This window comes from Hakea prostrata, chromosome 9 (assembly GCF_041222555.1).
Source record: "Hakea prostrata isolate BN-2017 chromosome 9, UWA_Hpros_2, whole genome shotgun sequence".
Classification (NCBI taxonomy): Eukaryota; Viridiplantae; Streptophyta; class Magnoliopsida; order Proteales; family Proteaceae; genus Hakea; species Hakea prostrata.
The window spans coordinates 45,599,154-45,610,492 of NC_142608.1; the positions used below are offsets into that span (position 1 = coordinate 45,599,154).

At 38.4% G+C, this 11,339-nt stretch overlaps 1 protein-coding gene across 1 annotated transcript; it reads left to right on the forward strand.

Annotated features, from left to right (window-relative positions):
• The first annotated feature begins 2,920 nt into the window (after positions 1–2,920).
• LOC149005314 (pectinesterase inhibitor 10-like) lies at positions 2,921–3,430 on the forward strand. Its single transcript, XM_089135850.1, has one exon. The coding sequence runs from the start codon at positions 2,921–2,923 to the stop codon at positions 3,428–3,430; it is 510 nt and encodes a 169-aa protein (XP_088991976.1).
• Positions 3,431–11,339: the final 7,909 nt, after the last annotated feature.

The following is an 11,339-nucleotide window of genomic DNA, read 5'->3' on the forward strand; positions in this document are numbered from 1 at the left end:
TAGCCTTCATTTCATTGGACCTTATGAGATTTTGGAAAAGGTTGGACCTGTCGCATACCCTTTGGCCTTGCCCCCATCTCTTGCTGGAATTCATAATGTGTTTCATGTTTCGATGCTTCGAAAGTACATAGAGAACCCGGAACACATACTACAGCAAGCACCTGAAGGACTTAGTGCCGATCTTTCTTACTATGAAGGACCAGCCGAGATCCTAGACAAAAAGGCCAAGCAATTGCGGAATCGCACCATCCCTTTGGTGAAGATTCGGTGGAAAAATCACACCCCGGAAGAAGCTTCATGGGAAAATGAAGAAGACATGAAGGAGAAGTTTCCTCATCTTTTTGGAAGCACAGGTACGCTTTCAATTTTGAGGACGAAATTTCTTTAAGGGGGGAGAATGTGAAGTCCAGCCCTATCCTAACCCAGACCCGACCCGGATCCCTTGTTGTTTGTAGGTCCAAAGACCCGGAGTAGTGGAAGAAGAGACTTGTGGGCCCTTGAAGATTCGGTGTATGATAGTGAGCCTATGGACGGTGTTACAAGGAAAACCGATATGTTGATCGCAAATGTATAGAGGTAGTTGAGAATTAGCACAACCGGTTGAAATGTCCAGGTTTCAGCTGCATCCATTTTTGGCTTCTCTAAGAATATCCAAGGAATGAAAAGGCACACAGCACTGCAGGGAAAAGAAACTTTGATTATGAAGGTCAGAAAATTTTGCACATGTGAAGACTCGAAGTGATTTCTGACAAAAGGTTGTTAGGTTAAGGCCGGAACTAAATCACAGAATCAGGGGTATTCTTGTAAGTATACTGTTAATATCAGCAGTAAAAGCAAGTGTGTGTAGGGTTAATCTATTCCTACTTTATCCTTCCAAGAGGTGTCAAACTCATCAATCGGTTAGGTCCATGAATACCCACACACAACTTATCGTCTGTGCCCAGTTTGGGCCTGTGAATTCAGACTTAACCTACTAAATTTCTGGTGGTTTAATAAGATATCACCCATTCAAGTCTAACTATATTGATATGAAAAAGCAGCAAATTTAAATTTTAAACTAGTAACAGAATTGTAAGCAAAAGAAAAAAGAATTCAAAAACAACATGTATGCATATTATAAGCGTAAAATTATGGGATTGTCACATTCAGTAAGGTTGTCAGTTTGCCAATGAAGATTACCAAAATTCGACCCACTCATAGAGGGTGGAAATAAGTAGACATTGAGTAGTCCTAATTGTCAACTGGGTTCACATAATAGGAATTAGAGAATATTACCCCGGGAATACAAATTCAACATAAAATTAACCTTTGTAAATCCAATACTAATTCTTCTATGTTGCTTTGTGCAGGGATATATAACAAACCAGTAGAAAGTGCAGACTAGAGCATGGGTATCTATAGACATGGTTATATTCAATATCTTAGTTATGCAAGCATAGCAAATGCAAACGAAGCTGAGGCAATTTTGGTGGGAATCCGAACAGGAATGAACAAAGCAAGACAATTGGGATTACAAATCAAGACCATTTGGTGCAATAGGCCTAGCATTTTGACTTTTTTACCTAGACCTAAGAAACCTTGGCCTATTAATCTTATTAATATTTTAACTATGGTTGCGGAGGCAACAAACATTTTAACTACTCTTGGTTTCAATCTACCATGCTCCAGGAGAAATTTGCTATTATAGCTAAAGTAGCATCTAATAGTAGTCTTGTCTATATGGAGTCACAAACACCCATATGTCAATGTTTTTAAGCTTTGTCTTTTATCATCAAAAAAAAATTAAATGATTGGTTACCTATAAAGGCTGCACTTGAGAAGAAATGCCTTCAGGAGCTTATGATGCAATCATATTTCAAGAGGGGTTAAAATACTTGCCTACAAGGACTAACATAGTAGATGACAGATATAGGGTTCAGCTTGAGACCCTTCCTTTTCACCAAAATCTCCATAAAAATAAGCCTCAAAGCTTCTCCAACAACACCACCCATTTGGCAGACCACACCAATCCAGTTAATATCAATTTCCCCATATGAAGCCACAAGAACCACAAAACTGATCACTGACATTATAAAAAGCATTTTACAGCTCATTACTCCAAGTCCTGCTGCCACTCCAAGAATGACGGATCTTGGTGTTTGTATTTTCCCTTTTCTTTCCTCCTGGATATGTTAATGGCTTGGCCCATTCACTTGCATAGGATGTGGCATCCGTCACAAGCTGGACTTACAAGTCGGTATCTACCTCTTCATTTATTACTAGCTGAGACATTATAATTGATACGAAATTGATATATGATCCCATGAACTAGGCACTACTCATCGATTAAATTTCAGTCTAATTCAGAAAGCTATGTGGAAAATCTTGGTGCCCAACAAACCCCCCCCCGACACACACACACAAAGAAAAAACCTAATGAAAGTTGTCCAACGTATGCTGAGTACCTCCACTTCTTTTTTTTTTCTTTTTTTTTTTTGGTTAATCCCACTTTGTTTCAGCGTAATCATGAAAATGCTTCACCCAAAAAAAGGAGCAAACAATGAGTGCCAAACAATGTGCAAGAATGTTTGTGAAAGTCGTAATCAGACAACCCTCATTTCAACCTCAAACATTGCCCTTCTGGTTAATCTTAAACCCACGGATATTTAACAATTCAGTTGCACTTCACGCCCGTCCTCACTATATAGAAGCAAACTAAATTAAATGGTTGAATAGCGTTTCAACCATTCCTTGTAATAGTATTCAAAGCATCCGCTTTTGCCTCCTATCATTAAGATCCCAACCAGAAAGGCAAACAAGATCAGAAGCCCATGTATAAATAATACCCTCTCATCAACTCCTTACCCATCTATCTTCCTTCCATATTAATAATAACAACATAACTTTAAAAACCATCAGTGTTTCTTTCTTTGAAAAAAAAATGGCTGCCACGGCAACTACAATCTCTACAGCCGTACTCCTCCTCCTTCTTCCACTAGCAATCTCAGCCGCCAGCAAGAATTTCATCATTACCAACTGCAAAACAACATTGTATCCTGACGTCTGCATCGCAAAACTCCTCCCAAGAGCTCTCACGATCGAAGAAAGTCCATCTAGTCTAGCTAGGGTGGCCCTCAAAGAGAGCTCTTCTAGTGCAACAATTGTCAATGGTCTCCTTTCAAAGAAACCCAGATCTGACAAGGTTATAAAGGACTGCATGGACACCTATGGAGATGCCATTTATCAAATGCGCAAGTCAACTGCGACCCTGAATGGAAAGCTCGACATTGTAGCCATTGACAACTTGAAGACGTGGATGAGTGCAGCACTTACAAACGAGGATACATGTGAGGAGGGATTGGAATCAGTGAAATCGGATTTACTTGGTCTTGTGGTGGAAGGCAAGAAGTTGATAAGCATTACCCTTACCTTCATCAATAAGTTAGCTTGATTATGGTTTATCTCTTGAGTCTAGGCTCTATCGCGTCATTCTTCTCGATAAAATTTGTTTTCTCAGAAAAAAAAAAAAAAAAAAAAAAAAAAAAAAAAGAAGGAAACACCTTATTTAGGGAAGATGCTGGTCATATAATTTCATTGTGGTATCTGATATCGTATTAATTTATAAATTTAGTTGAGGTTTTGCATAGCGAAGTGTAGATTCCTCGAATGGACTCTCTATGGATATAATTGCCTCAATTCTTTGTTTTGTAATTTATTTTCAAATATAAGAAATAAAATTGCAATACAATTAGAATTTGAAGATCCTTAGCTGATTTTGAGAACATAACGTTGTAGTAGCACAAATCTTTGATAGAAAAGGTGTAGTCACACCGTTAGTGTTGCCTTTATTTAGGTTACAGATGCACCATACCGTCAAGGGTTGTTCCTTAGCACCACCACCAACAAGATAAAAACCTCCAACTAGAACATGAAGCATTTCTTGTAATCCCTCCAAGAGAGCCAAAAGTTACAAAGACAACAAAGATAAAAAAAAAATTTAAAAAAAAACCAAAAGTTAAAAGAGACATTGCAAGAAAGTAAATAAGAATGCAATGCATGTGTGTATAGTATGAATTACATAGTATACAAGGATAGCGTTACATTTATATTGGCCAAAAACCAGACTCTACACCACATGAGCTCCTCATGATGATGAATTAGGCCATTAAACAACCTACCCCACTTATGTAAAGAAAGAATTCCCACTAATAAGGTCATTGAGAAGTAGATTTATTCCTTTTTTTTATGCAAGAAAACTAGGCTATGCCCTTGGGAGAATACCAAATAAAAAGTTGTATATGGTGTGGTGTGTACATCCATCCATTTCCTTTTATGGTTAATCCTTCTCTACTTCGGGGTAATCATTAGATTTTCTCTTCATCTAAAAGATTTGATGACAGTTTGCACCTTTCTCCATTCTAAATACTTCCCTTTTATCCTCTTGAGAAATTTTATAGAGTACTTAGTTTAAGCTTTTCTTTGATCAAAAAATTATGATTTTTATGCAAGGATTATGTACCAAAGCTAAAACATGGCCTAACATGAAAAAGGCAGCAATAGCTTTGTCTAAGTTTTGCCAAGTTACAAAGCCCAGATAGCCCTATTAAGGCACGAGTTGGGAAGTTGGGTGCACACTAACTGAAAACCCACAAGACAAGGCCAAAAATCAATCCATCATGAGAAAAAGTTATATGTTGACCTGTCATGTAAATTTTGTTTTTTCGCCACTTCTATTAGCCCAATTATTCTATTTTGGAGTATCATGATGTTCTTTCATTGGAACTTTTATTCATCCTAGCCAATTTATGTGTACCTTGACTAAATCATTAGGGTAGTTTTATAATTGTTTAAATATATAGCAGGACTTCGCCTCAGACCCAAAGAAGATTCAAGCTCTTCATTCCATACTATGAGGTGGTGATCTCTGCCAACTGGTTCAACCCCTGAGGTTGAGTGTCATGATATTGTTAGCATAAATATTGACCCAAAATAAGATGCTTAGCCTCGTTCTTGGGATTATTCATCATGAATAGCTAGTTGCGAAGTTTGGCTTAATGATGCCAAGTCATTATAATCCATCTTGGGCCTAAATGGCGCTTTAGCCATGGAATTGGAACAATTATATAAAATTATGTTCTCCTATTTCTCGCGATCAGTTGGGTTAGATGTCTTACTGCTTGCCTAGCCCCGTTCTCCTCCATGGGGGGGGGGCCCAGTTGAGTATTTAGCATCAATATCTGAGTTTTATTAAACTCACCACAACTCGATCAATTATAACTCCATGAACAAATCCCGCTTCTCAAAAATTCTAAGAAATGCAACATTTTCCAAGACAACTTGGAGTTGATGTTTGTGTTTTCCTTTCCTTTCCTCCTGGATATGTTAATGGCTTGGCCCATTCACTTGCATAGGAGGTGGCATCCATTTGAAGCTGGACTTACAAGTCGGTATCAACCTCTTGATTTCTTACTAGCTAAGACATTAAAATTGATATATGATCCTAAGAACTAGGCACAACTCGTCTATTAAATTTAAGTCTAATTCGGAAAGCTATGTGGCAAATCTTGGTGCCCATCGAAGCCCATCCCCTCCAGCCCAACACACAGATACACACACACAAAGAAAAACCCTAATGAAAGTTATCCAACGTATGCTGAGTACCTCCACCTCCTTTTTTTATTTTTTATTTTTTTTATTAATCCCACTTTGTTTCAAAGTACTCATTAAATTGCTTCACCAAAAAAAGAGAGCAAACAATGTGTCACACCCCACACGCCAGTCTCGGTTACCCGCCCGACAACCCGTGGGAGTGATCCGCCATAGGATCCACGGTTTTAGTCTATCAACAATATTAAATACAAATAAAGATAATCAAGAGCAACAAATGTTCAATAAATGAATTAAAGGAATTACAGGAGTCCAAATACTCCAATAACAATAATAAAGGAAAGAAATAATGAATAAAAATGAATAAGAGTTCAGCGGAAGTAAACAAAAGAACTATATCAATTTCTTTCCAGTTTCCTTTTCTAAGTTTAAATAGTGTTTTTCATGAATCTCAAGATAGGGTGTCCTCCAGTTCTTCTCCATTCGCTGAGCGAACTTTCTAACCACCTTCCGTCTCTGTCCATCAATAGGTGCGATAAGCGCACTCCATGCACCCGCAGGAGCTCCCTACACAGGCTATCTCCATTTCCCACTGACGGGGCCACATCTTCTTCATACGGGATGGTTCCTTCATAGGAAACCAGTCCATCTTCCTGTACAATTCCTTCTTCTATGCAGGCTAATAAACATATACAAAATAAAGGCGTGAGTTCTAAAGAACTCAGTAAGAAACAATCACAAATCCCATCAATTACCCAACAATGCCAAAATGCACAAATAATATGAATGAATGCAAAGTATGAATGATACTATGATTTCTAACTATGCAGGTCTCTAATAGTTAACATGCTTTAAGATATACTCTAGCCCTCCTCTAGGTAAGTCTCATCACTCTGATCCGGCAAGGACTAGTTACCTCTGTAGGGATCCTGGGAAAAAGGGAAAGTCCACACCTGGCTCTCATTTCCATGGCTGGGGTTAAGTCAACACTCTCTCACCACGACCATTGGTAATGAGTACTGGCGCATGTCGGGGTTTCTAATCCAATGCAAGGCCATACTGGTTACATGTCTACATGAAGTCCAGATACATCCCCTATGGCACCAACCAACTCGGTTCAGTATCCTTCGCAACCAGGAGAGAGAATCCTCACGGACTGGCTACCGCTGTTGGACTCCACTCCTTAACCCTATGGTCATCCACATATTATTGGGGTGGATGCTCTCATGACTCCTCACGACACCTGGTCCGTTCCTTGGACGTCCATGAGTCCAACCCTAACATATGCAACCCTACCATTTATATGACTAACAGTGGACCAATGTCGCATCACTGTCATCACGGGTCACTTGGTTTCAATCCCCCTACCGAAAGGGTAGTAGCATGTGGGGTACCTAGCCATGCAATTCTAGACTCTACCTAATAATGTCATCAAACAATCATGACAAGTCTTTGGAGACATCAGCAGGCATGTGTCCCATTCCACACCTTCGATATCCCAAGCTAAGATATCCCAAAAGAGATACCTCTTCCATCAGAACCATATACTAACCATCATCAATACATAACATTCATAATCAACATAGTATATAAACAAGACAAACAACAGTAATATAACAAGATTAATATATAAGACATGAATACAGCAACATATATAAAGAAATACTAATTCTAATAGACACTAGATTATAGCATATTTCAAGTCTATTCAAAAGATAGGATGGGTTGTCCTTACCTGCATATAAGTAAATTGTCCGTAAAAAGAGATCCGTTAACTATTACAAGTCTTTATTTTCAAACAGAGTATACCTAAACACATTGTTACAATATTATATGAGTTAATTGAATCAAAGAGAATCAGAACCAAAAGTCATTTGGTCATCATTACTTACCAACGATCGCTCGGGCGGCTTAAGTTGAGCGACCGCCACTAGTGACCGCCCAAAAAACAGAGAGTTTCAATCCGAAACTCAGGCTTCTGATCACCCGTTTTCAATCCGGATTTCGAGTGATCATGGCCTAAGTCTCTAATCTAATACTCCCAAAGCCAAAGGGTGAAGGAAATCCTAGCAATTACCATCACTGGCTTACCCAGAATTCTCCCCTTGACTGGATTATCCTTCTCACGAAAGCAGGGTTTCGTTTTTGGATAAATCATCTCAAGTAGATTGGAAAGAGAGTCACAATGATCAAAGAGGGTAACCACCATGAGGAGGGGATGGGTTAACACTCAAATAACAGACAAAGAGGCTAAAGAATAAAGGTGAATTCGTTACCTCACTTCAAAAAGCAAGAAAAAGGGAAGGACTGATCTCCAGGTCACTGCCAGCACTTCAAATTCACTTTCGGAACTTCCCCATAGCCGTCTAACCTCCAAATTTAACAACCACAAATAAAATATTCGTTACTTGGATGAGGGTTACCTTTTATAGAAGTCAGGGGCAAAATAGGGCAAAAACTCCGAAAACAGACCGGGCGGTTGCTCCAGGCGGTTGCTTGGTTTGATCGACCGCCACTAGCAACCGCCCCCATGTAATTTTCCATACAAGGGTGCTTTTGCTAGGGGTTGATATCCAAGTCCAACCTAGCCCTAAAGAAGAGATGGGGGAGATCTTACCTTCATTCCGGACATCTCCGAACAACACTTGACTTCCAAAAGTCCAACTACCAAGCAAGGCAGGCTCTTCAGACAAAGGATCCAAATCCATGGGTTCAAGGTATGGATCATGGACTTCTATCTGGACACTCCACAAACTTACCTGACTAGACCTTCGGGTTCTCAGACCTGAAATACGGATCTCGGGTTAGAAATATGGGGGTTGTTACACAATGAGTGCCAAACAATGTGCAAGAATGGTTGTGAAAGTCGTAATCAAACAACCCTCATTTCAACCTCAAACAATGGCCTTCTGGTTAATTTTAAACCCACGGATATTTAACAATTTAGTTGCACTTCACGCCCGTCCTCACTATATAGAAGCAAACTAAATTAAATGGTTGAATAGTGTTTCAACCATTCCTTGTAATAGTATACAAAGCATCCGCTTTTACCTCCTATCATTAAGATCCCAACCAGAAAGGCAAACAAGATAAGAAGCCCATGTATAAATAATACCCTCTCAATCAACTCCTTGCCCATCTGTCTTCCTTCCAAATTAATAATAACAACATAACTTTAAAAACCACCAGTGTTTCTTTCTTTAAAAAAAAAAAATGGCTGCCATGGCAACTACAATCACTACAGCCGTCGTCCTCCTCCTTCTTCCATTGGCAATCTCCGCCGCCAGCAAGAATTTTATCATTACCAACTGCAAGACAACATTGTATCCTGACGTTTGCATCGCCAAACTCCTCCCAAGAGCCCTCACGATCGAAGAAAGCCCATCCAGTCTAGCTAGGGTGGCCCTCAAAGAGAGCTCTTTAGTGCAACAATTGTCAATGGTCTCCTTTCAAAGAAACCCCGGATCGACAAGGTTATAAAGGACTGCATGGACACCTATGGAGACGCCATTTATCAGATGCGCAAGTCAACTATGACACTGAACGGAAAGCTCAACATTGTAGCCATTGACAACTTGAAGACGTGGATGAGTGCAGCACTTACGAACGAGGATACATGTGAGGAGGGATTGGAATCAGTGAAATCGGATTTACTTGGTCTTGTGGTGGAAGGCAAGAAGTTGATAAGCATTACCCTTACCTTCATCAATAAATTAGCTTGATTACGGTTTATCTCTCGAGTCTAGGCTATTTCGCAACGTTCTTCTCGATAAAATTTGTTTTCTCAGAAAAAAAAGAAAAAAAAAAGAAGGAAACACCTTATAGGGAAGATTATGGCCATATGATTTCATTGTGGTATCTGATATCGTATTAATTTATAAATTTAGTTGAGGTTTTGCGAAGCCAAGTGTAGATTCCTTGAATGGACTCTCTATGGATATAATTGCCTCAATTCTTTGTTGTGTAATTTATTTTCAAATATAAGAAATAAAATTGCAATACAATTAGAATTTGAAGATCCTTATCTGATTCTGAGAACATAATGTAGTAGTAGCACAAATCTTCGATAGAAAAGGTGTAGTCACACCGTTAGTGTTCCCTTTATTTAGGTTACAGATGCACCATACCGTCAAAAGTTGTTCCTTGGCACCACCACAAACAAGATAAAAACCTCCAACTAGAAGATGAGGTATTTCTCGTAATCCCTTCGAAAGAGCCAAAAGTTACAGCACAACACTTCAAAAAAATAATAATAAAATTAAATTAAAAAAATAAAAAATAAAAAATAAAAAAAAGAAGAAGAACTTATAAGAGACATTGCAATAAAGTAAATAAGAATGCAATGCATGTGTGTATAGTATGAATTATGTAGTATACAAGGATGGCATTACGTTTGTATTGGCCAAAAACCACATTCTACACCACATGAGCTCCTCATGGTGATGAATTAGGCCATTAAACAACCTACCCCACTTAAGTAAAGAAAGAATTCTCACTAATAAGGTCATTGAGAAGTAGATTTATTCCTCTCTTTTTTTATGCAACAAAACTAGGCTATGCCCTTGGGAGAATACCAAATAAAAAGTTATGGTGTGGTGTGTACATCCATCAATTAGTGTGCACCCAACTTCCCAACTCGTTCCTTAATAGGGCTGTCTAGGCTTTGTAACTAGGCGAAACTCGGACAACGCTATCGCTGCCTTTTTCAAGTTAGGCCATGTTTTAGCTTTGCTACATAACCCTATCATAAAAATCATAATTTTTTTGTCAAAGAAAAGCTTAAACTAAGTAATCTATAAAATTTCTCTAGAGGATGAAAGGGAAGTATTTAGAATGGAGAAAGGTGCGAACTGTCATCAAATCTTAGATGAAGAGAAAATCTAATGATTACCCCAAAGTAGCGAAGGATTAACCATAAAAGGAAATGGATGGATGTAACACCACACCATATACAACTTTTTATTTGGTATTCTCCCAAGGGCATTGCCTAGTTTTCTTGCATAAAAAAAAGGAATAAATCTACTTCTCAATGACCTTATTAGTGCGAATTCTTTCTTTACTTAAGTGGGGTAGGTTGTTTAATGGCCTAATTCATCAGCATGAGGAGCTCATGTGGTGTAGAGTGTGGATTTTGGCCAATATAAATGTAACGCCATCCTTGTATACTATGTAATTCATACTAAACACACATGCATTGCATTCTTATTTACTTTCTTGCAATGTCTCTTTTAACTTTTGGTTTTTTTTTTTTAGTGTTGTGGTGTAACTTTTGGCTCTCTCGGAGGGAGTACAAGAAACGCTTCATCTTCTAGTTGGAGGTTTTTATCTTATTTGTAGTGGTTCCAGGGAAAATCCCTCGACGGTATGGTGCATTCGTAACCTAAATAAAGGCAACACTAACGTTGTGACTACACCTTTTATATCGAAGCTTTGTGCTACTACTACATTATGTTCTCAAAATCAGCTAAGGATCTTAAAATTCTAATTGTAATGCAACTTTTTTACTTATATTTGAAAATAAATTACACAACAAAGAATTGAGGCAATTATATCCATAGAGAGTCCATTCGAGGAATCTACACTTCTCTTTGCAAAACCTCAACTAAATTTATAAATTAATACGATCTTAGATACCACAATGAAATCATATGGCCAGAATCATCCCTATAAGGTGTTTCCTTTTTTTTTTATTTTTAGAAAACAAATTTAATCGAGAAGCACCACGCGAAATAGCCTAGACACGAGAGATAAAC